Here is a 27,088-nt window from a genome sequence, read left to right on the forward strand (position 1 = left end):
CCCTCTGATCAGGATTTTAGTATCATTTTGATCTTATTTACTTGGTAAATAAGGTTTGGAAGCGCATCAAAGTTAATTACCAATTAATTAATTTTAAGAGCGTTATATAAAAAGATTTTTTACTATGAAAACATTATAATTCAGAGTTATTTTATATCACAGAGAAATAGATTTTTTTTTATTTTCTTTTTCTTTTTCCTATGAAAGCATTACAATTGAGAGTTATTTAATTTTAAGAGTTCTCAAAGAAGAAGAAAAATTTACTATGAAAGCTTTTAATTGGAAACTTTTAGAGACATCTTATTTTAAGAGTTTTCAGTACAAATAAATATATTTTTACCAAGAAAATATTTCATAAATAATTGAGAAATTTAAATACTATTTATCTTTCTTTTTCTTTTTCTTTTTTTTTATGTATTCACTTATTAAGTTTTTCAAACTAACCCATTTTTTCGGCTGATATTGATCAGAGTGTAGAAAACTAAAGTAATCAATTGTCAAAATTGGTCAACTAGGGGCGGAGTCGGCTTTTTGCAATTTAGGGGAGCCAAAATTATAAAAAAAAATTAAAAAATTAAAATTAAAATTAAAAATTAGGGATAAACTTTTATTTTTTATTTTTATTTTTATTTTTGAAAGCCTTGGCAACTGAGTACCTCTGCCCTGATTACAACGATACGTTACATGTGCCCAATGGCACATAGAGTGATTAATGAAAATTTTATTTCATTGCTATGAATTTATTGATAAGTTTAAAAATATTGAGATATGTTATTTACACAATTTTTACATAATAATTGCATAACAATATTGATGTGTCCAGTATTTTTTTTAAAAATAAAATAAAATAAAATACTTGACACATCAGTATTGTTGTGCAAAATTATTATACAGTTAAGATATCTCAAAAACATTATACTACACATTTTAGAATACAGAATTTATGTTTGGTCCCATTTTGGGATCGAAGGTGCGACACAAAATGCCTTACCTTTTTTTTAAAATAAAATAAAATAAAAAAGTCAAAGAGAAATGATCCATACACTCATTTCTCACAACAGCCCCACAACAAGCTGACATGGCTGGTGATATTTTATTATTTTTTTACAAAAAGAAATGAAAACAAAACAAAAAAATAATAAAATATTACCAGCCACGTCAGCTTGTTGTGGGGCTGTTGTGAGAAATGAGTGTATGGATCATTGCCTTAAAAGCTACGGTAATGGGATTCGGCTCTATGTTGTTAAAAGCTTTTTTCCATATTGATTTTGATGGCCATAAGGCCACCTTTGTCTTTTTTATTCATCATGAAGGGAAAAGAGGTTATGGGGGGCCATAAGTTAAACGATTAATTTGCAGAAATCAATGAAAGAATTTAACCCTAATTTTCAAATATTACAATTTTCTTAAACAAAATCCTCTTTTTATTTATCATCGTGATATCCATATAACAATTACTCATGCATGCTATGATCCTTACGCCAACATTCAGGCATACAACTCGAGGGATTCATATAAATAATTCAGACATGACAATAACCCCTTTTTTTTTTGGTTGGGGAGATAAGATCTCACATAATATAACAATAGGGTGGGTCTCCCATAAATATTATATTAATAATGGGGGGCCTTATATAAGAAAAGGACAAGGGATTTTTTTTTTTTTACTCCCTCTGTCTCTCTTTCCCTCGAAGATTCTCTCAGCTTTCTCCGGTCCTTTTTCCTCTCACTCTCCTCCTCTTTTCACTTGTCTATGTGATTACTAGCAAACACCTAATACATCTCTCCACTCCAAATATAAATATGCTAACTTAGGCATCGAAGTGTCTTCGATCTCCAACTGAAGACCCTTTGATCCCCTCCTTATTTTGCAAGAACACAATTCTCACATCAAAAAATCCCAAAAAAACTTAATGCTTCGAAGGTAACAGTCCCAGCAAGCCCCTTGGTGATAGATACCCCATTTATTCTATTAAATATTCGACCCAGAAAATGTTCTAACATTTTTAATTTTTTAGATTCTCAAATTATGTGAATTTTAAGCAGTTTTTTACATCGAATAGCGTAAAAAATAATTCATAATAAAGATATGACATGTTATCAAAGTAACAAAACAAAAAAAAAATCATCCTAAAAGGTTTTTTCTTCACTTTTGAAGATGCGCTTCTTCTTTACTCATTCAAAATATAGTTTTTTGCTCAGCTTTTATACAACATAAAGTGTAAGAACCTGATAAAAATATACTCAATTCTCATTGTTAATATGTCACATTTTTAATATGTAGCATTTTTCATATTGTTAGATGTATGAAACAACCTAAATTCACATAATTTGAGAATCTACAATTTTAAAGAAATTGTAGGAAATCCTTACATACGAGGATCTCCAGCAATACTAACTATTTTAGGGATTGTTTGGGTGTGCGATTTTTTTTGTATTATATCTTTCTATTCTGTATTATATTTAAAATTGTGAATATTAAGAGAAGTTGTTTTTTAAAATTATGTTTGGATGGTTTAGAGAACTTGAAACAAAATTAAGAAAAAAAAAATTAGATAAAACCTAAGTAAAATTTGAATTCTAAAAAATAACCCCAACATGTTTATGAAAAATAATAAAATAAAGTTAAAAAAAATAAATGTAATCCATCATGCCCTTGGCTATTCAAAATTCATATTTTTATATTTTATCTACTAACTTTTTAATTCAAATTCCTACAGATTCTTTATTCCACTCTCTATTTTCTTTAAATATTATTTTTCAATGTTTTAAGAATGAAGATAAAAGTAAAGATACAGAGATCACACAATCCGAAGGCTCTTTCCCTAACAAGAGAAACAATATTTTATTCTGATAGTGTGTTACAGTATAGTGAATTCACTTAGCAAGAAATTTATTTTACCTCTTCTGAACCTAATTTGCTGGAGATGAAAATTGAGTGATATTAGCTAAAAATACCTATTATAATGGGTTTACCTAATCTATTGGAGATGCTCTTAATTCTTTACCAGAAACTACATTTATCACTTTGAATTATTACTCTATTTATAATGTATTTTCCAAACTTTATAAAGTCACAATGTGAAAATCTATTTTATCAGCTCCTTTAATTAGTTATCCCCCATAAATCTTAACAGAGAAAACAAACATGACATTGCGACAAAGATACTACTTTTTAAAATAAAAAAAATAGAAAAAAGTAAAAAGAAAAGAAGGACCACGCGTGGCCGTGGGTCATTCAATTCACGATTTTATTTTATTTTAATCCTAAGAGCATAATTGTATTTTTGAAATTTTTATTAGGGTATTATGAACATTTTACATTACGTGATGCGTTAGCCGTCTAAATTAATAAAAATATTTTACGGTAAGTAGGTCATCGAAAGGGCTTAATAGAATAGCTCACTTCTCTACGTTGCAACGTTTTGAAGTTCGAGGAAATATAGCAAACGAGGTGGTTGTTTAGGCACTAAAGAATAATTTTTATTTTTTTATTTCTTAAATATACATTAATCTCATAGCAATGAGTGTTGTTGTGGGTAAATGGTAATACAATCTTTATTAATTTTTTTTTTTTAACAAATTGATGTGATAATCTACGACTACGTGATACTTATTATATTAGTTACTAAATAATTAAATTTATTTGTCAGATTTTGTTACTTAATTTTTTTTACCATTATAATTCTATCACATAAGTTTGTAAAAGAATTGTAGTAAAAAGTATAGTATCACAAATATTTTTCAATAATAATTCTTCTTTTTTTTTTTAATGAGCTAACCTTTATAATGAATTTCAAGGTGCAAATGTACGTTTATGGGACACATGCAACTGTTTGCCCATAAACCACAATTTATCCAAGTGGGTAACGTACGTAATCCCACTCTAACAAGGCTAAAATGTTATTAAGTAGATATGAAACAAATAGGAGAGAAAAGCATATTTAAAAAATGTTTATTCTCTCCTTTTTTTCTTTTTTTAATTCATTAAAGAAAATGAATATTGTTTAGATATAATCCACGTCCACCCATTATATACTTGAGTGGTAACGGGTAAAGAGTCCAGCATCTTCTTTTCCCTTTCCACCCCGAAACACTAAAAATAAACTAAGACAGGCAGACAGCCAAAAACAAATAAAAAATAAAAAATAAAAAATAAAAAAGGGGTCTAGATTCCAGTAATCTGAAAGGTAGAGAAAGATGAAAAGAAGGCAATTTGATTAGCCAAATATCGTCCAAAATCTCAGCATTTGTTTATAGCTATATGGTATACAGTAGAGGAGCCTATATTTTATTCCAAATTCATGGTACCTAACCCTTGTCCACTCACAACAAACTTCAGCCATATATATTATATATATTTTCTGGACAGTATTAACGCATTTCTCAGTTTTATTTTTTATTGTAAATATCATATTTGATCGGTAGATGGCAGGATGCCACACTACAAAAAAAAAAAAAAAATTCTCATTTATTGACTATTTTTTTCTACATGGTTTTTTGAAAACAGGCCATAAAATAATAAATTACGACAGTTTCAATTAAACCGTCTGAATTTGTACAGACCTCATCTCCCTTAAAAAAAAAATCTCTCTCTCGAGTCTCGACCTCATCTCTCCCTCTCCTTCTCGTTCTTCTTCTTCTCTCTTCGGCCGGCGATTGAAACGGACGACGGGATTTGGACACGGAGTCGGTGACGTCGGATCTAAAGCGGAAGGTCGGATCTCCGACCGAAACCCACGCCCAACCGGATCTTTGGCCGGATACAAAAACAGATCAGGGCGGAATCTTTGGATTTCCGGCCAGTTCTCTCTTCCTCTCTCTTTCTCTCACCACTCCGGCCTCCTCGACACCACTCTCTTCTAAACAAACCACCGGACGGATCTTTGATTTTTTTTTTTTTGTAAGTGAAATTCTTAGGTTTGATTTACATTTTGTGTTTGTTTTGGGTTTGGATTGTGATGATTATTGGGTTTGATTTGTGAAAATTATTGGGTATGAAAGACGGGCTTTTGAAAATTATTAAGTTTGATTTGAGAAGGATTTTTTGAATTCCGGTGACCGGATCTACCGTTGATTTCCGGTGGAACCCGAAGGAAACCAGCAGTATGGATTGTCGGAGACCGGCATGCCTAGTATGGACGCTAGACAAAAAAAGAAAAAGAAAAAAGGAGACCGGTAGAAAGTAGATCGAAGCTCTAACCGCTTGACCAAAAAAATAAGAATAATAATTATATTAAAAAAAATTATAATTATAATTAAAAAAAAAATTATGGACGGTTTGGGCCAAACCGTCTAAAAAACATTCTGAACCGTTTTTCAGACAGTTTTTTCAATTTCTGGACGGTTTGAAACAGTCAAGAATTTCTGATTTTTTTTTTAAAAGTGCCATGATGGTAGGTAACTGTTTTAACTTAATGAAATATTAACTTCCCATTGAAATTAAAAAAAGAAAGAAAAAAAAATCCCTTGCTTTATGACTAATTTTTTTTTTTTTTTTTAAAAAAAACCCTATAAAAAAACATAATTTAATAAAAATGCAAACTATCATGTTTATGTAGTGTTGGGGGGGGGGGGGGGGGGGGTTGAAATAAGATATAAAAAATATATTTTCTAACAATTGATTTATGACTAAATCTTTAAATTTTATATTAAAAAAAACATGCTTTTTATATAATACTGTTTATGTTAAAAAATTCCTATGACTCAAAGCACATATAAAAATACACATTATCAATTTTAAGTTCATATGTAAAAAGAAAAAAAATAACATCAGTCAATCACAAAATTCAGAAGTACACAAATTGAAGTAATTTTTTAATTAATAAGTGCACAAAATTCGAGCAAATGCACACAATTATAAAAGAAATATTATTTATATTCACATAAAACATTTAAGTTATGTTCACAATTTTTATTTATTTATTTATTTTTTAAATGCAATCCTCTGTTTGGTCTCCAAGAAGACGAAAAAAAATACAAAAAGCAAAGATAAAGTTTTTATCTATTTTTTCTTCTTTTCTTTGTAAGATTATCTCAGCTAAATATCAAAGATCTAAATTTAGCTGATTTTACTACGTACACAAAGTCTTTATCAAAGTTTTCTCTCCTTTTTTTATCCTCTATTTTCTTAGGAACCAATCAAAAGATGGGGTAAAATTTCAGGAGATTTTGAGTAAATTCAATTGGTTCAATGGATGATTTGAGGAATGGTGGTGTTGCTTTGCTTTGCTTTTCCAATGAGCGAGACGTCGTTTGTAGGAAGCAGTCAACCACAATTACTGGATGCTGGATTGAAAAATCAAATTTGACATATTGACTCACACATCAAGACATCACCTTGTTTGAAAAAAGCGAGTAGGAAATATGTTTACTTTAGGCTTGTCAATTTTGACACGAATTATAAATCTGACACGAACACGATACGAATATATAGGGTTTGAGTTTAGGCTATAACTCGTTTATGACCCGTTAATGACTCGTTTATGACCCACCAACCTGTTTATGACACGTTTATGACCCATTGACCCGTTTATAACATATTTATGACGTGATAATTACACATTTTTTTACTAAATTAGTTAAATGGGTTGACACGCTAACCCGATGAGTTGACACGCCAACCCGAATTGCCAAGCCTAGTTTACTTGCATATGGCAACTTATTTAATTATAGATAAGGACTTATATATTATAAATAATTAAGGTATTGGACATAATATAGTTCTTTAGACTTTATTTTGTGGATGTAAATTATAGGCTGAATCACGTAATTTTTTTTTTTCTCTGGCTTTAGCTATTATTCTACTTTTATTCTATTTTAAATTTATACACAAATCTCAACAGTGTAAAATGTTTATATTAGCTAAATTTAGTTAATATTGCTTATTTTTCACCCCCAATAAATTAGCTAGAGGATAGATAAAATGCATTTGTAAATTAGTTAGAGACTAGCTAAAATAAATTTGGTATTCCATAAATAGCAAAAGAGAAAAGTTCTTTTTAATTAGGTATTTTATATCTTATTTGAGAGATGTTGGCTTCGTTTGGTAAACATTTTTTAAGAGTAATTTTTGTTTTTTAATAGTTAAAAAATGTAATTGATGTGATTTAAAATATAAAAGAATTTGTATTTTTTTTATGAAAAAGTGAAATAGTTTTCTTTTGTAGTGATATTTTTTTAATAATAATAATAAAAATGATTAATCTTATATAAAAGGTGAAAAAATTTATAATATTTTGAAGTTTATTTGTTTTGAGAGAATTAAAAAAGAGGGGAGAAGAATGAAGTTGCTTATCAAACAGTACCGCTGGGTTTAAAACTTTTGCACAGTAGTTTGGAACTTCAATTTTTGGGCCAATTTGGGCATCTATATATATATATATATATATATATATATATATATATATTTATTTATTTATTTTTTCAAAATCTTTATTTATTTTTTCAAAATCTTTAGGAGGGCTAGGTGTATTTTCTTTTTTCAAAATCGCCATGAATTTGTCTTTGTTCTAATTTCTGTTAATTTTAGCTAATAATAACTCACTAAAAGTTTAAATTACCACAATTTCAAACATATAAAATAGAAAAGTCAGGATTTAGTTTCAAACCCACCCTATGCCTTTAGGAGGATCCGTGTCATCTGACAATTTGCCAATTTGGGCATCTATTTTATTTTTTTATTTATATAGTTAAAAGACAAGAACAATGTAACTATGTGTTCCTCATTAGAAATGATAAACATGGTACCTTCAACCGTCCTCTGTCAATTATTTTTTAATAAAAAAAGTGCATTTTAATAAAAAAAAAATATTATTTTATCATTCTTTCATTTTTTTTTAATTAAAATACACTTTTTTATTAAAAAAAAGTGACGATCATGAGACGTTCTATCATTTCTCGTTCATCATTCTTAAAAAGAGGAACCCAACCTTGGCAAAAAAATTTGAAAGAATTGCAACCTCAAATCGATGAAAAGGGTGTCGTAGCCGGCCACGTGTCTGGTGGTTAAACTTTAGCTATTCATGGGTAGAAAGAGTGCAAAAGCCACAAACTTTTAGGGATGTTAGATGAGCCCGATTTGTCATGAATCCATTCAACATAGTTTATTTAAACTTGATTCGATCTCGATTCGAAAAATAAATGAACTGTTTATGAATACAATAATCCGCTCGTATATTAAATGAGATATACTCGTATAAATTCGGCTCGACTTGGACAAAGTTCATGAGCTCGACTTATATAAGTTCGACTTGACTCGTTTGGCTCGAATCGTTACCTCACTCATGTGTGTATATATATATATATATATATAGTATTCATATTTATTAATATATATGCATAAAAATAAGTTTTATAAATATAAGATTCTATAATTATAGTGTATAAATATTAACATAGTGAACATAATATATGTAATACTATAAACGTTCTATATAGAATGTAAAATATAAATCAAAATTAAAATTGTACTGAATTTTAATTTTAATTTATTTATTTTTAAATAAAAGTGATTATAAAACTCCGATCGAGCTCGAGCTACTCGAGCTCGATGGCTTGAGATCGATTGGAGGCTCGACTTGTTAAATTAGTTGAGTTCGAGCCAAGCTTGAACTCGGCTAGGGTCTTAACAAGCCGAATTCGAATAACCCTTTAAAATTCGGCTCGAGCTCGAGCTCCTTTTTATATATTTGAACTGAATTTGATAGCCTCAAATTTGGCTCGACTCGAATACAACCCTAATTTTAAGTGAACCCCATTCAATCTTAAAGTGTAACTAGATCAAATTTCCCTTGAGTGGTAGATACACTAATTTTAAGTGAACCCCATTCAATTTTATAGAAGGGACAATTGCATCGTTGGTCCCTGTGGTGTGCCATAATTATTTTTTACTCCCTATGGTTTAAAAAGTTCATGGGAGGTCTTTGTGGTTAGCGATAATTACAAATCGATCTCTACAGTCAAATTTCGTTAAAAATTTTAACAGATTCCGCCAAATGACATGTCAGCGCCACGTGTCGCCCTTATTGGCGACACGTGTCCATCTTAATAAAAAAAATATAAATTTATTAAAAAAAAACAAAAAAAAAGGCAGCAAAAGGGTGACTGGGCTACCCCTCCCACCCCCAGAGGCTACCCCTAGTAGACGAAGGCCACCCCCAATTCCTGGGGGTGGCGCACCACGTGTTGCCAATAAGATGGCGACACGTGGCGCTGACGTGGTATTTGACGGAATTTGTTAAAATTTTTAACGGAATTTGACTGTAGAGATCGATTTGTAAATATTGCTAATCACAAGGACCTCTCATGAATTTTTTAAACCATAAAAAATAAAAAATAATTATGACATACCACGTGAATCAACGATACAATTGTCCCTTTATAGAATCAACCTCTATCAAAATTAAAAAAAAATTGAGCGGAAGTTATGGTTCCACTTCCCTACGCCCAACGACGTCAAGCTTGAATGTTTCAATCCACATGGCTTTGCGTGTTGAATGGAAAAGAGCCTAAACAGAGAGAGAAGGCGTTTAACTACACGTGGCGAGCATCGGTTACATTTTGGCTGAAACACGCATTCGCGCTGTTTAATAACTCTCAAATCTAAACTGAATCCTCATAATTTTAGTTTATTAAATAATCAAGCATTGATTATTATCATAACACTTGCTATATGTTTTCTAACTTTACAATACAGGAATATTAATATATAACCAAATAGGCAACGATAATAGTAGTGGTAATGATAAGTTAATACGGCCTATATCGGTACCCGGTAACGGTGGGCAGTCCAAGCCAATTTCTCTCCTCTTATTCCTACAAACGCACCCAACCGCTTTATGTCTGTCTCCTTCCCAGACCAAGCCCCATTCTCTCTCTCTCTCTCTCTCTCTGTTTTTTTATCTCCAAGCAGTTCTTGTACCGGCACCGACCTGTCGGGAGTTGATCAAGGTATGCTTTTCCGACAAAAGTTTCGACCGTGTTAATTTTCTGTGTTGTTCTGGTTGATCGTCGTTTGACGATTTTTTACGTCTATATATGCACGTGTCTCTGTGTACATACGCTTGTTTGGGTCCGATCGTACAAAGGAGTTGCCTAATTCTTCGTACTTTTTGGTGCGATTGTTGTTTGCTTTGATCGGTTGTGTTTTTACTTGTTGATCTTTCGGTGGATGGTTTCTGATGTGCTCTTTTCAGCTTTTGATCGTCGAGTTTTGCTTGTTTTGTGATTAAGAAAGTGTTATTATTTGTGTATTGCTTCCTGGGTGCTTAAGAATTGTGGGTCTTGCTTTTTTTTCTTTTTTTTTTTTTTTTTTTTTTTTAATTATTATTATTTTTATAAGGGAAATACGACCGAAATTTTAGTTTTTGCTTATCTCTCTGCTAATCTGTACCATTTTTTCTTTTCTTAATATTAAATGTTGTCGTGTGTGTGTGTTGAATTCGGACGCGTGTTCATGGTCATGTTGATGCTGATGATCATCATCGGAGAACTTTGTCAATGAAGAAATTATTGGCTTCACTTAATTTTTAGGTTGTGGTTGTTTTGAATTGCATACTCTCCCACCACTAGCGGTCTTCTCACTAAATATCATCCTAGTAACATACTCAAGTATCTATCAAATTTGGTCTAGAGATCTATTATGTGGAAATATCAACGCCTACTGTGCTCTTTGTCTTCTTTTTCTGACTTGGTCCTTTGTTATTGTGTCTTTGCCTTCTGTGTAGCACAAAAAAGGACTGGTAAATTGTTCAAAATAAATTTCTTTTGTTTGTCAAAATTTTTATTGTAAACTGAACTGAACCTGTTATGTCTCCATCTAATATTGAACTGGACTCAATCAATGTATTTCCTCTGCAGACTCCCATGTTTCCATGCACGCCTCTTCTCTAATTACTTGAATACGTATAGTTTTGCAGTTATTGGGAATGAGTTTTCCCCTGAAGCACATGGGTTCTGGTGGGTTGATTACCTGATTGGCATTTCTTATTTTTCTGTGCAGTAAATGCACCAGAATTTGCATAGACTTCATGTTCAGTAACCAAGTTTTACTTGGTGAAAAGACTTAATGTAGATAATTATTGTTAAATCCGTGGGGGTCGATTAGAAAATAGTATTGATTTTTGTCTGAAGCTGAATCATTTGTTATGGTTCCTCTTATGTCCAAGAGCTCTTCGTTAGAAAAAGGGACTTGGTAGATAGCCTTGGTCCTATTTTTCCCATGGATTACCTTAGTATCAACTAGGTTTAGTTGGTTTTTATTATGCAGGTTTGGGCGTGGTATATTGTTCTTGCTCACATGTATTAAGTATGAACTCGAGAAAGAATTTTAGTTAGTGTGGAAGTTTTGGACAGATGGCACATCGGCATTTCAGGTGAGAAGTTTTGACATTACAAGATCTCTCTCTCTCTCTCTCTCTCTCTGCCATTTCCTTCTTCCAACCATTCTCTTAGAAAGTTTTACAATTATACGCTCGTAGCTTCTTAGGTTGATTGGGTCATTTTCTCTTCAGAACATCCTTGACCTTAATTTTCTAGCTATACATTATACTATCTTTGGTTATATTTCAAATGTTTATTTCTTGGATTTTTCCAAATTTTGTTTCTAAGATCCAAAGTGGTTTCGATATAGGTAACCCTAAGATTTGCCATATATCAGATGTAGAAGTTGTTGGGTAGCTTAGTTTTATTGGTTTAAGTTTCCATTCTCAACTGCGATTGGTTTGCAGGCACTTTGGTCAATTGGGCAACTGAAGAACGGATTTGAGCTGAGATCCTGTTTTCTCTTAAGAGTTTATTAGGATCATCTGCTGCAGTATTGGAGTGTTGTAAGCCAGCATTCATATAGGGAAAGCAAAGTATATGGTACTAAAGATTCTATCTTTAGCTTGGAAAACTGGTTAGACCTTTTTCAGTTGGTATTTATTTTTAGAACAGGGTCATTCCACTCCAGGATTGAGGCTGTGTTCAAATAAATGACCTAGTGATTTTTTTTTTTGATAAGTAATAAATGACCTAGTGATTTACATGGAGGGTTTCTTGTTACTTAGATCTGTTGTGTTAGGATAAAAAGAAGAAGGAACTGATGCAAGAGATTTGACACCGAGGGTGTTATGGGCTTTCTAGTCAGGGCCATTATTATGAAGGAATCAGTCCTAGTTTGGCTTTCTAGTTTTTGTTTGTGCTCTGCTGAATTGAGATTAAGGGATGGAGTTGGGTCCACCTTATGGATTTTTGTTAACCTAATAATCCTGGTGCATCTCAATGACTTTTTAAAGTTGTGACAGTCGATTCATTTTTCTTCTCCGAGTAACTGAAGCTTGATCAACAATTACTGTTGTGCAGCGGTACTATGAAATGGATGTAATGATGGAACTACTGGTATCTATGTGCGTAGGGATGTCACTGCATCTATGTGCTTAGGGATGTCACTGCATGGGAGTGTACTGACTGGCTTTTGGCCCCTTATCACATGCCAGCTCTTGCTGGTGGTGCTGAGTGGATAATATATGGCTTCTTTTCTTGCTCAAACTTAGTTTTTTGATCCTGGTAGTCAGCCTATAGTTGGAATCACATACATTTCCTGGATGATGTGGGTCAATGGCGAATGGATTTACCGACACTTGAGCTGTTTGCAAAGCATTAGGTGGTTATATCTTACTAACCGTACTAGATGCATTTGAGTGAAGTACAATTGTTATTAACAGCATTGTGGTGCTTATGCTATATTATTGAATACAGGGCTTTGTGCCTTCAGATTGATATAGTTTTTCAGGGCGGAGGGCAGCAAAATGCTATCTTGAGACTTAGTGTATTATAGTTTTCGTTGCATAGAGGGAGAAGAGTTGATTCTCTTGACCGGAAGGCTTATTGCTCAATGCGTGAAAAATGCTACTCAGTTGCTGACAAGTTCTCTTTGCAGCTTGATTATGATCGACAACTGCCAGATTTGGGATTTTCCTCTTGGCATGTTTTTGCTTAATGAACACCCTCTCTCCAAGGGAGAGTTTGATCAACATTGTGTAAATTTGGAGGTCTCCATTTGTATCTTTAGGATGCTTGGTATGTCTATTGATGTGTATTATCATAGTTCTAATGGTGGCATTAGACCATCAGGGAGTGCTGTTGTTTGGAAAATGGCACCTATTTGTATCTTCTGGTGCCTTTGGTGGGAAAGAAACAATAGGAGTTTTGAAGACTTGGAAAGAACCTTGGAAGAGACTCTTTCTTTGTTCTAACATTCTTTGTATTGTTGGACTTCGGCTTATGTCCATCCTTTGTTTATTTCTTTTTCTGACTTTCTCTCTCGCTTTTCTATTTCTAGTTAGGTGTTTTCCTTGTATACTTCCAGTGTACCAAGGGGCGCCTTACGCTTTTCTAATAAATTTGATCTCTTACCTACCAAAAAAAAAAAAAAAAAAAATCATAGTTCTGATGGTGGCTGGTTTCAAGAATGTGTTTGATAAGAATCCAACATTTTTTGAAACTTGTAGTCTAAAAAGGGTTGCACCTGGAAGTAATGTAGATAATTTTTGTTTATGCTTACCTAATCCACTTTTGTTTATACTGAAGATTTCAAAATGAACCAAATATTCCATGGATGGTTTGGATGTTACACATGTTGCGTATGGTGGTGGTCGTGTCGCAAAGTTGTGAGGCTACAATTGAGAGAAATAGTAATTTTTAGTCTTTTTGTAATTCTTTTAAAAAAAGATTCAATATATCACGATATAATTTGTAAAAATGTAGGAAGAAATAGTGATATCCACTGAGATGACATAAAATTACACAAATGCAGAATACACCGAGTTGGGAATTATTGATAGGCAAAAGATTGGAAGATTTTCTATATTTTTAAAGATATTCTATAAATTTTCTTCATATGCTATTTTCCCAATTATAAAGTCAAAAAGGAAACCTAAAATGATTTTTGCAGCTCAAAATTAAGTATAAGCCAATTACAGTGCCAGGTTCTCTTTTGAGTATAATTTTTTTGAAGAATGAGTTGTTCACCTGCAGTAAGCTCCACGCCATAGTACTACTCCCCCAGCTAGGAGAAGTTTAGGTGTGGGTGTTAAGAGCTTTTACTGTGTGTGGAAGTGAAGCCTAATGTTAGGATATGGTTATATGATATGTGATAAGAAGGTTTTGGTGTCACATAAGCCCTTATTTGCTGCCAGTGACAGCAATTTCTTCCCTGACAGTGGCATAATATGGAAAATGAGGGCCTCTGCTCTAGAATGGGTTCTTCATCTCCTTCCTTCTCTCTCTCTCTCTCTCTCTCTAGTAAATTTGATTTTCTTCTTGAAAAAGAGGATTTGAAAGAAGAATATCAAGACTATATTTTTACAGTTGGCTTACATGGGTGTTAGTTAGCATTAATTCCTCCTGTGGGGATTCCACTTGAAAATAGTTTTTTATATTTACTGGGTTTGCCCTCCTGCGTTTTTTTCTCTTCTCTGACTCCTATCTTCTCTTTGTTTGTTCTGTGTATTCATACATTTACCAACCGCCAATTGGTTTGAGCCTCTACCATTTTGACCTTTTCAACCTTGGCTTGCAATCATCCTTTGCATGATTGGTATGCCTTGTTGACAACTTCATAGTAAATCAAAGTAGTTAACTATAATGCCTCTGATTCCTCCTTGTTTGACTTCCCTCATTTGTGATCTTCTCTTTTTGGGGTAAATATGAATTTGAAGTTGCTGGTGATTAATTTACCATGTTGGGGAAGGCTATCATTTAATTTTCCATTGCATTCTCACTGCTTGTTCCATTGTTTCATCCTAATCATCTTATGTTATATTTTCCTTGAAGTTTTTTGTTTTACAAAAATTATGAAGCGGTTGTCTTTTTGAATTTGGTAGCTAGGAGGACAATGGATAGTGCTTTACTTTCTAGATTTACAGCTAATTTTGGGTTTCAGGGGAAGCTCCTCAGTCTTTGTGGCACCTGTCATTGAGCTATTGAGTGGTTGATGAGGTTCTTCTCTCTTAGTTATGAAGTCTGTCACTTGAACTTGTGTTTACAGCTGCTACTAATACACCTCTACTAAATGTCCCTTTTAAGGTATATATCCATGTGCCTGATTGATGTTTGTTGCTTTGACCAATGTCAGATCTTCTTGTTTTGACGTCTGTCTTTCTGGCCTAGTTCCGTGTGTAGGTTGGTTTCAAGTCTTATTCACCAATGCAATTGAAACTTCGGGGTTTGATTCTAAATAAAGGACAATTCTAATAATTATGTAATTACTCCTAATTATTGTTTTATTTTTATTTGCTGATTTGTTGACTGCTCTTCAGAAGGTGGATAGGAGTGTAGAGGTGTGTTAGTCTTCCACTGATGTACCTTTACCTACTTCTATACTCCCGCATGGTTGATTACGCTTTTCAGGTTCAGGAAAAAGAAAGACTGTGCCAATTAATTCTAGGATAAAGAAAGTTCATACATGACGACTGTTACCTCTCTTACACCTGCTAGGTGAATTTTCTCTGATCTATACCCAGGTAATGTCCTTCCTATGAGTGGTTGTGCTCCTAATCCTTCCTCTGCTTCCTACCAACAATTGTTCTGATAGCCTATTTCTATTCATGAGAGGGTAGAGTGAGTAATCAGCATCAATTTCATATCCATATTTTATTAATTAATCTTGTTTTTCTTGTCATGCCTTCACTTTTATTGCCTCCTCTTTGTCTCTTTGCCTCAGAATGGGAAGCATGCCTCTCAATTTTAGTGGAGAGAATAATCTTTTAGGAGATGAATGCAAGTGAGTGAATTAATGGGTGTTGTTGACTTACCGAGGTGAAGGAGACTTTGGGTGCAAGTATATGTTCATTGTTGTCTACACCAGGTTTTATAGAAGGTTAAATGTCCAAAGCACCTTAGTTTTTGACTGATTGCCTTCAGCTTTAACTTTTTTCTTTCTTTGCTGGATTCACTTAAAGTGGAAATCTGATTAGTCACCATGTGGGACTTATTACCTGGGCTGCAAAAATTTCCTATTCTGGGACAAGTTAAGAATCAGTAATTATTATTATTATTATTATTATTTTATTTTTTAAAAAAATTGAGCACCGGATACCTGATCATCTTTGTTGCATCTTGGGATTTTCAGCTACCCTATGAAGCATATAGCAGAATCTGGGCAGAAAACTCTGTATCCATCAATGCATCTTACCACTTTTTGTTGGTTATCTTTCAGCTAGTATTTGACTTTAGTTTGCTTGCTTGTGTTTTATGGAAATGTACCGGTGAAGACTGTATTGAGCCTATCTTGTTTGGTGTGGTTTTCTACTCAACTAATACGTCTCTCTCTCTCTCTCTCTCTCTCTCGCGCGCGCCCGCAAGCTTGCACGCACATACATTATTAGTGACTATCTTCAATAGCCACAACTGTTTTCTTCTCAAAACCTTTGGTCTTATTGGTAACCAAAAAAAAAAGCTTTATTCATTAATTTCTTCTGGCCTGGTCCAAGATCTACAGGAGTGGGTGGAAGGAAAGGGTGACAGCTAACAATTCAATGCATGAAAAAGTTTTGGAGTTTTCTGTGACAATGACATTGAAAATTAGTGTGGGTTGCATGTGCTTAAAGGACAAGGAAAGTTGAAATGGAGACTGTTATTAACTATCTACTTTTTACTCTGGAACAATATGTTACAGGTGAAACATGTTGAGCAGGATCTGCACTGCTAAATTGAAATATTGATATAAGGTTCTGTGGATAATGTAATAATAAAATATGGATCTTTTGAAATTTAGAAGTTCCATGCCAAATAGTTGCCCTTCCTCATTATCCAGGCAAGGCTTATTTAACTAAATACATCTTAACTAGTCTCTGTATGTATTTTAATGTTATCTTGCTATGCACATTTCTGGGTCACAATTCTCTCAATATTTTCTTTTTTTTACATGTCTCTTCCCATTTGTGAAAACGTGATTGGTTTCAGTTTTATGTCTAGAAGGCCGAAGGGCATGATTTATAGGACCAGCGAATATATTAGTCTTAATTGTTGATGCCCCTTAATGATTAACGTATTGTAATATTAAATTCTAATCGTAGACTTTTCATTGTTGTTTTACATGGATATGTATGCATGATCTAGCAGTTATCTGACCCTCATCCACAGGAAAAAATGGAAGAAGAGGTAAAATGGTTGAAAAATGAATGCAGTTTCTCGGAAAATTATATTGCAAGCCTGTGGACTCAAAACTAAACTAACAATAAACAATAAATAAACTTCTAGGGTATGATGCTTTTCCTTTCCCCCCTGGAAAAGTTGAAGCGTAAGAAATGATCTGTTCTAGAGTACTTGAGAAACGTAGTTACTGAAAAAAAAAAGTGTTTGAGCAAAGATAATTACACCTATATATTGGTTTGACATAGGTACATGCTTCAAATACAGTTTCAGCTTTATCAGCTGCATATACACGGTTTGGCTGGAGCACTAGGTTCCTGTTTGAAGTTTCTTGCTGAGCTAAACTTCTTAGCAATAGAATAAGCCTCTTATCGCTCTAAGAACTATTTTCAGATTGAAGAGCAGCTAGAATATCTGCAGCTGAGTTGCACAGTATTGTTATGATTAGGGCATGGTTTTGTCCCCTTTATTTATATAACTTTAGTAGTTTTGCAGTTTGCTACTAGTATCTGAGATAATTGTTCTTCTTGTGCAGGTTGTGATTTTCTAGCAGATTCCAGCTCCAGGACATAATTTATCCTTATCAGGTGGCAGCTAATGGGGCAAAGACATTTATTCAGCACATCCCAAATGTTTGAGAATGAGCATGATCAGAACTGGAATCATATGCATGCAACAGAGCAACATTTTATGCATCTTGGTATTGTGACTTTGAATGCCTTGAACAATTGTTTTTAGGGGGATCAGAACTGTTAATTAAATATGCAATAGGATTGTTAAGACATTTCCTTGGTTTCTTGGACACACATTATCGAAGATGGAAACTATTTTATTCTCCCTGATTTTATTCTCTGATTTTATTTTATTGTAATCTCCTAGTATTTTTCTTTCCATAATAAGTTCTTATTCTCTCCTATTTAAACCTATGTAGACATGTGAAGTTATATGAACGAATAAAGAATTTCTCTCCCTTCTATAATTTCGTTTTTCTTTTCTACTTAGTATCAAAGCGGTTTTTTCCTTTTAGGTTCTTTGTTTTTTCCTTTGGATTGTGCGATTCCATCTAGGTTGGATTCACTGTCCCACACCCACGTCATTGTGGCTGTGTGACTGGTGAACCAAACGTAAACATCGTGGCAGAGGGTTGCTTGGCTGAATTTGGGTCGTACCACTGGTGACTGGTGGAGATTTGGTGGAACGATCGATCTTGGATCACTGGGTGGAGTGATTTTTTTGGATGAATCAATCGTGAAGGGTTTATCGCTCTTTATGATTTTTTTTCCCTGGAGTTTTGAGGCCTACCGCTGTATTTTGGTGGCGGCGCGTTGACCTCCGGTGTCGGCAAAGGCGGTTTTGTTTAGGCAGCACAAACGACACGTCTTTTTTTGGCTGTTGAAAAACTGTTGTTCAACCTTTTCTAGCAGATAGTCGTTTGGCCCTTGGAAAAACGACAAGTTGTTCAGCAGTTTGTCACAGGATAGGTAAGTCCTAAACTACAAGTTGTTCAGCAAAAAAAAAAAAAAAAAACGATGCTAATTGCTGATTGATCAATAATTTTAATGGTTGCATTTTAGTATTATGGTTGAGTTTTAGTATCTCTTTTATTGTTTTGTAATTTCACTTGAGCCCACGTGTTGTGTGTTGGAGCTATTTGGTTGGATGTCTGAACTCAAGATGGTGGGAATCGAGTTAGACTTAAGAAACTCACAAAAAGGGGATAGAGTCGTGTGACCTCCCATAGTGAGAATCCAACTCCAAATCACAATTGCGAAATTGGATGGGCTGAATTATCTTTCTTGGTCACATTTGGCCATGTTATATATTAAGAGTTGAGGAAAGCTGGGATACTTGAATAGGAAAGTGTTTGAACCTAAGGTAGATGATCCTTCTTATGGTAAGTGGGAGGTTGAGAATTCCATGATTATGTCTTGGTTATTACACCATGCTTCTGGAGATTAGTCATGGATGTTTATTTCTTTGCACGAACAAAAGAAGTTTGGGATGCAGCTGCTCAAACATATTCAAAAATGGGGAATGCAACAAAAATTTATGAATTGAAGCGACGGATACATGGACAACCCAAGGTGACTGGTCGGTAGCTACTTTTTTTTTTATCATAAACTCCGTGATTTGCTGCAGGAGTTGGATCATTATCAAAATTTGTAGATAGTGTGCAGTAGATGCTGTCAAAATTAAGATGATCAAAGACAGACGTACTTATGAGTTCTTAGCTTGTTTGAATTCAAACTATGATCCTGTGTAAGTTCAGATGTTGGGAAAGGAACCTCTTCCATCACTTCGGTAGGTATGTTCATATTTCCAAGAACAGAGATTTCCTTTAAATTGGGTTGGAGGAAGTTTCTTCAACTTAATCTAAAGAAATGCCATGTGTCCATTTTTTAAATAACATGTGAGATACACATGCTTTTTTAATAAAATTCATTTCAACTTTGTCACCGTTATTAAAAAATCATGTGCTACTCACATTTTCAATGGACATATGTCATTTTTATAGACCGAGTTGGAGGAACTTCCTCCAACCCAGTTTGGAGGAAAATTCTGTCCTATTTCCAAAGTGAGGAGAGTCGTTGCAGCACAATGCTTCATCTCAGTTTATAAACTCAATATGCCCCAACGCAATTCGAAAGGTGATATCAAAAGTCGAGATGGTGGTAGAGTCGTAGATGCGACCTTAGATGACAAGGACAAATTATTTTGTGACCACTATAATCGGTCTCGGCCTACTCGGAAAACTTGTTGGGGACTTTGTGGCCGTCCTACTCGAGTCTCGCGGTCGCACATGTGGAGAAACCAGGTCTTGGGCCAATCGTACTTCCATGGTAGAGACGTTTCTTTCCACACCAGATAGTAGTCCTCCTGTTGATATAGAGGGCCTTAGCAAAGAAGAGGTAGAAACACTTTGTCGAGTTATGTCTCGATTGGACAACCTACGACTGCATCCTCTTCCTTCGCTCATACATGTAATTTAGCCACTGCTTTGAATGCATCTGCTACTCATTTTGATGATCCTTGGGTAATTGGTTCTGGTGGCTTTGATCATATGACTGGTTACCTTGTCTTCCATTCTTCATGCCCTTGATTTTGCTGCTAATTTATTATCCATTGCACGTATTACCCTTGACTTGAATTGTTGAGTCATTTTTTACTCATTGATTCTTTCAGGACCTAGTCATGGGGAGGATGATTGGTAGTGGTAGCTTGAGGGATGGATTGTACTACCTGAATTCTCAACCTAGGACACAAGTTTGGTTCACACAGGCTTATAATATTGTTTGAACGGATGACTCTGCAACAAAAATCTAGCTCTAGCATAAGCAATTAGGGCATCCTTCTATTTTATTGCTGGAACGCATGTTTCATTCTTTATTTTTGCATAATAATGTTTGTAAGTTTCAGTGTGAAACTTATGAACTTTCCAAACACCATTGTGTCTTTATCTCCTAGTATCAATAAAAGTGTTGATCCTTTTGTTGTTCATACTAATGTGTGGGGCCCTTCACGAGTGGTTTCTTTATCCGGTTATCGGTGGTTCGTTTTTTTTATTGATCATTTTTGTTGGACCAAGTGGGTGTACTTATTAAAACATAAAAGTAATGCGTTCTCTGAGTTTCAGATGTTCCACAAAATGATTCACACATAGTTTAATACCAATATCAAAATTGTTCGTTTTGACAATGGAGGTGAGTATATGTCAAGTGATCTCTGGATGTACTTTTATGAGCATGGCATTTTCCATCAAACCACCTATGTTGATACTCCCCAGCAGAATGTGATTGTTGAGCGGAAAAATTGACATCTTATAGAGGTAACTCGATCCTTAATGCTTGATAAGCTTGTTCCCAAATCTTATTGAGGGGACGCCTTACTCACCACTACATATCTCATTAATAGGATGCCTTTTCAGGTCTTAGATTTCAAAACACTCCTTGAGCTGTTGTCCCCACCTTTCTCTACTTCAAAAGGTGCCTCTCCAAAGGTGTTTGGATGTGTTTGTTTTGTCCATGTTCATGGTCTTGCTCGGGGTAAGTTAGATCCTCGGGCCCTCAAATGTGTTTTTGTGGGTTATTCTCTTACGCAGAAGGGGTGTAAATGTTATCATCCCCCATCAAGAAAACAGTTTGTCTTGATGGATGTTACTTTCTTTGAAACACAACTATATTTCTCTTCAACCTAACCTCCTCTTCAGGGGGGAGTCTGAGTGAAGAGGAGTCTTTTAATCCGTTACCTATTCCCATTTCTATGCCTAGCAGGAGAAGCAGCAACATACTACTGAGTGTCCCACTAAACCTATTGATAAGTCACATGCGCTGCTTGTGGAAGAGTTGAAAGTTTATTCCAGATGCGAGAAAAGTAAGACTATCCCTGGTGCTACATGTCAAACATATGATCTTAACTCAGGTAATACTACTACTATCCCTGATACGAATCTTGTAATACCTGTGGTCGATGATACGAATATCCCTATTGCACAACACAAAGGAGTTAGGTCATGTATTCACCATTCCATATCTAATTTTGTTTCCTATGAGGACATTTCACCTTCATATCGTTCCTTTGTGTCCAAATTGTCATCTGTGTCTATTCCTAGAAATCTACAGGAGGCACTTAGTGATCCAACGTGGAGGACAGTGATGCAAGAAGAGACGAAAACTCTTCACAAAAACCAGACTTGGGATCTTGTTAAATTTCCTAATGGGAAGAATTGTTGGATGCATCACTATCAAGCATAAAGCCGATGATCTGTGGACCGATACAAGGCTAGACTAATTGCAAAAAGTTTTACATAAACGTATGAGATTGACTATGAGGAGACATTTGCTCCAGTATCAAAAGATGAACTGAATTAGAGTTCTACTTTCTATAGTAGCAAATTGGAATTGGCCTCTCCACCAATTTGATGTGAAAAATGCATTTCTTCACGGAGATTTAGGAGAAGAAGTATACATGGAAGTCCCTTCTGGACTTGAAGATTCATCCTTTATGGGAAAAGTGTACAAACTAAAGGCTTTGTATGGCCTAAAACAACATCCAAGAGCATGGTTCGAGCGGTTTTTCCGGGCTATGCAGAGATCAGTTACAATCAAAGTCAAGCTGATCATGCACTTTTTTAAAAGCATTCCACTCAAGGAAAGATAATAGCTTTGATTGTGTATGTTGATGATATTGTAGTAATGGGAAATGATGATGAGGAGATACGAAACTTGAAACGCTCTCTTGCCAATGAGTTTGAAATAAAAGACTTGGGCAGTTCAAAGTATTTTCTTGACATTGAGGTAGCAAGGTCAAAGGTTGCTATATTTATCACCCAATGGAAATATATCCTTGATCTTTTCAAGGAAACAGGATTGCTCGGATGTAAAGTCATTGATAATCCAATGGAGGTGAATGTTAAACTGAGAGAAACTGGTGAGAGTCCTCTGGTGGATAAAGGTAGATATCAGTGATTGGTTGGCCAATTGATTTATTTATCTCACACCTGCCTAGACATTGCATATGTTGTGAGTGTGGTGAGTCAATTTATGCATTTTCCGCGAGAGCTTCATACGGAAGCAGTTTATCAAATTTTTCACTACTTACAATCTTCATCGAGTAAGAGATTATTGTTTTCTTGTCATGATCATTTAGAAATAGAAGCCTATACAGATGTAGACTGGGCCAACTCAATTATGGATTGACTATCCACGTTAGGATATTGTACATTTGCTGGAGGTAATTTGGTCACATGGCGAAGCAAGAAACAATCATTGGTTGCCAAATCCAGTGCAGAAGCTGAATTTAGAGCTGACTCATGGAGTGTGTGAAAGATTATGGTTGAAGATACTCTTGAAAGAGCTTGGATTTGATTCCAAGGATTTCTATGAGACTACTGTATTGTGACAATAAAGTAGCAATTAATATTGCTCACAATCCAGTCCAACATGATCGAACCAAGCGTGTTGAAATTGATTGACACTTTATTAAAGAGAATTTACAAGCTGGTATCATCTGTACGCTGTATGTAAAGACAGGAGAACAACTTACGAGTATCTTGACAAATGGAGTATCTAGTAGTGTTTTTCACTCAGTCTTATGTAAGTTGGGCATGCAAGACATCTATGCCTCAGCTTGAGGGGGAGTGTTGAACATGGAGACTATTTTATTCTCCGATTTTATTTTATTGTAATCTCCTAGTACTTATCTTTCCATAATAATTTCATGTTCTCTCCTATTTAAATCCATCTAAACATGTGGAATTCTATGATCGAATAAAGAATTTCTCTTCCTCTCCTATATTTTCGTTCTTCTTATCTACTCACATGTCCCTGACCTGTACTTGCCTATTTATTGTGTTATATTGTCTCTGGTTTACCCAGGGTGGAGTCCCTTATCAGTTTGGCAGGATATGAATTACAGCTGCCTCATCATGGCAGTTGAAACACAAAAAAGTTTTCTTAAACAGCAGTTGAAAAAAAAATGCTACCAGAAAATGAAAGCTACTTTTATTCTTTTATGTGGTGCTGACTGACAAAATTGACAGACATTTAATGGCCCATGCATGGGTATAATCTTATGGTCTCTGGAATAACCCTTGTTCTTGTGCCTTTACTAATTTTGAACCTCCATTGCAGCCAGGGCTGGCACTTCAGAAAATGGTTCTTTCTTTTATCCTGTGGAAAATATGTCTGTAGATGGAGTGCATTTTACCTCTCACTGGAGCCCTGCACCAAGGTCAATTGGGTATCCTTCCTCGAGTCACAATGTGGAAGTACCACCTTATCAACCCGATCCTCCTGGCCCATCGCATGAGCCTTTTGCTCATCTGTCACCTGCTGGAACATTCTCTACAGCTCCAGATGCTTATGCACAACATGCATCTTCTTCTAATTATGACAGGCAGCCATTCCATTGTGTTGAGGGCAGTTTTATTGATCTTACAGTGGGCAGCGGAAGGGGGCCTCACAAGCGAAAAAGTCCTGGAAACCCTTCAGTCTGTGAGAGAGGTAGTACAAGCAGATACTACAATGCCGGAAGTTCCTCTGATCTTCCAATATCTTCTGAACTACGGCTGGAGAAACCAAATATAGATGCTCAGCATCTGCCTTGGGATCACATTACCATGGCTCCTGGTTATAGAGGCAGTGGCCTTTCAATTAGGGTCGAGGATTCTTTGAGGAATGTGAGAAGCCGATCTGCACTGGATTTGGAATCAAACCTTGCTAGGACCCATTTGTCAAGCAATCCTTCGCACCCTTCTTATTCTGCTAGCCACCCCATTGAACATTCTAGCACTGTGGATCCTCTGGTTCAGGGTTCTAATTCTTTGACACGGGATTGGAGTCATATTAGCGTGTCTCCTGCTCCTGGAAGGGTTCTAGTTTCAGGTAAGTTTTATTTACGTGCATCTCTGTGTATGTCATATCCACTTATTTCTAACAGATAGTAGCTGTAAATTGCAGATACAAGCAGCTTCAATCATGAGTCAAATCAGCTCCTCATGGGAAGCGGTGCCAGTAACTCTTCTGCTGAGATTGGGGGATACCATCATGATTTTGTTACAAGCAGAAATACAGTTGCTCCTCAAAGTTTTCATGCTAACTCAACCCAATCTGTGAGAGGAGTTCGTAGTAGCTTTACTCAAAGATCTGGCCCAACTTTCAGGGCTTCTTCAAGCAGCTTACGCCTGGGACATGTGGCACCTTCAGATGAAGGACTACAGTTGGTAGCTGAAAGTCACTCCTCTAGACATCCAAGGCCATTATCCACCATAGGGTGGCGTAATGGTGATAGGAATGGGAGGTCAAGGATATCTACTGAAAGATATCGATCCTTGCCTGACGAGGCAGGTCTCCATGAACGATTTTCATCTGAGGTATATACTCTTATCTGATAGAAAGTTATGCTACTTTGGAAGAAGGGTACAGCTGCTCTGCAAATATTGGAAGAACAGTTAAATGTAAAGTGTCATTGTAAATAAGCTTTTGTGTCATTTTAGCAGATAATGAGGTATTTAAGGTGATAAAGCCTTTCGGTAAAATGACACTGACCACCCCTGTTTGTATCCTAGGCATAATAGTTGGAATTCTTAATATCAGCAAATTTTTGTTGTCTTTTTCATTTTGAACTGTCATTACTTGCTGAATGCTATAATTCATGATCGCTTTGCAGGGTTTTATGATTGTGGATCGCTCTGCCATGTATGGGTCGAGAAATATGTTTGATCAGCATAGAGACATGAGGCTAGACATAGACAACATGGGCTATGAGGTTATTAATATAGTTCCTGCTGCTGCTTTTTTCTTCCTGTTATTGACAGGTCTTAAAGTTTTTTGAAATTTATCATTGCGCAGGAACTTCTTGCACTAGGGGAAAGAATAGGGAGTGTGAGCACAGGTCTGTCTGAAGATTTAGTATCAAAGTGTGTGATTGAAACAATTTATTGTTCGTCGGATCAAACCCAAGAGGAAGCAACTTGTGTGATCTGCCTGGTAAGAATTTTTACCTTATTTGAAACTGAAAAACAAGAATTGGGGTTCCACTTGCAATTTGGGGGTTTTCCAAAGGCTGTGGTTATCAACTTGGGATTTGTAGGATTATTAGATCAATGAATGCCATATACAACACCTTTTATGGGTTTAGGCCATTTTCAAGGAAAGACATTTTATGGCTTTATTATTTTTTTTTAAGCAACTTTAAACATGTTACGTAAATGTGTGAAATGGGTGCGAAGAGTAGCATTACTCTTTAAGTTATTGTTTCCGAATTAGTCTCTCGATATGTTTGGCCCTTCTATTTAATCTTATGACTTTGCAAGCTTTATCAAATTAGAAAGTGACCAACCTGAATCCTCAACTATTTGCAATTGACAGGAAGAGTACAAGGATATGGATGGTGTTGGGACTCTGAAAAGTTGTGGCCATGACTACCATGTTAGCTGCATCAAGAAATGGTTGTCTATGAAGAACCTGTGTCCAGTCTGCAAAGCTCCTGCTCTGGCTGATAATACCAAGGACAAATAACTTATCAATGTTGCTTCTTGTCAGTTATCACTATGTTTTCATTCTTGTATATAAATGTATGTTTGGAGATGATCCTCTTCTAGAGGGAACACATTTCTTTTGCTAGCCTATGCCAATCCATTGTTTCTGGCTTCCATCTTAATTATGTGAAGCCTCTAATTTCCTTGTTTTTTGACTTTTTTTATTCAATTCAAAATTATTACCCCTCTCATGATGTTTTGGACCTAGACTAGGTCTTACTATTTTATTGAGCAACTGATAAAATGAATCTTGGCATTTGGTGTTGGCGTATTGAAAAATTCTATGCCATCTTGCAGCTGTTGGTTGGACACTTGAATTAAATTTAATAAAGTATGCATTTGATTTATTTATTTTCTTTAAAAAAATAGAACAAAGTATGCAACTATTTGCCTATTTTTTTTGGGGAAACTATCAAGAAGATTCAATTTTTTTTTTTAAGAAAAAAAGAAAGAAGGTAAAGAAAGAAAGGACTCGTCTTTTTAATGCTTTTACTTATGTACGTCATTAGTAATGGGTGGAAAAGAATAGCATGAGTTCAATACTTCCCTTCATTATTTGAGCAATTGAAAACTTGAAGGTAGGCCAAGCTCTGTCGTCAATATTATAAAACTAAGAAAAATGTATGGAGTATTCACAAATTTTATTATAATTAGTGAAATAATTAAGAGAGATTAATAAGTTAGATATTTTTGTTTAATTATTTTATCAATTATGGACTATAGGTAAGTAAGCTTATAAATGATTTTGTGATAAAAGTTGTACCAGTCCTAATAACCCCGTTTCAAAACTAATGCAAATCAAGTTTAGATATTCAAATTGGAATCCATAATAGAATTCCTAATGCGATTGTAATTTGTCAGTCTTATACAGTTTAGACAAAATAAATTCTCCGGTATAAGGATTTATCATAAGTA

General features: G+C 34.8%; 1 protein-coding gene across 15 annotated transcripts; it reads left to right on the forward strand.

The window, feature by feature from the left end:
- Window positions 1-9,795: 9,795 nt before the first annotated feature.
- Window positions 9,796-26,364, forward strand: LOC133872537 (probable E3 ubiquitin-protein ligase HIP1). 15 transcript variants are annotated; one of them, XM_062310071.1, is made up of 10 exons: window positions 9,796-9,951; window positions 11,270-11,375; window positions 11,730-11,865; window positions 17,672-17,836; window positions 21,408-21,555; window positions 23,766-24,518; window positions 24,594-25,006; window positions 25,303-25,401; window positions 25,485-25,622; window positions 26,004-26,364. In XM_062310071.1, exons 4-10 carry the CDS (start codon window positions 17,777-17,779, stop codon window positions 26,151-26,153), a joined length of 1,761 nt encoding a protein of 586 aa, XP_062166055.1. In that variant the 5' UTR covers window positions 9,796-9,951; window positions 11,270-11,375; window positions 11,730-11,865; window positions 17,672-17,776; the 3' UTR covers window positions 26,154-26,364. The 15 variants fall into 15 exon arrangements, with proteins under 15 accessions (XP_062166055.1, XP_062166056.1, XP_062166064.1 ...); XM_062310073.1 differs by lacking the exons at window positions 11,270-11,375; window positions 11,730-11,865 and adding exons at window positions 15,394-15,506; window positions 15,707-15,862 and having other exon boundaries at window positions 9,819-9,951; XM_062310072.1 differs by lacking the exon at window positions 11,730-11,865.
- Window positions 26,365-27,088: the final 724 nt, after the last annotated feature.

This window comes from Alnus glutinosa, chromosome 7, assembly GCF_958979055.1.
Source record: "Alnus glutinosa chromosome 7, dhAlnGlut1.1, whole genome shotgun sequence".
NCBI classification, from domain to species: Eukaryota; Viridiplantae; Streptophyta; class Magnoliopsida; order Fagales; family Betulaceae; genus Alnus; species Alnus glutinosa.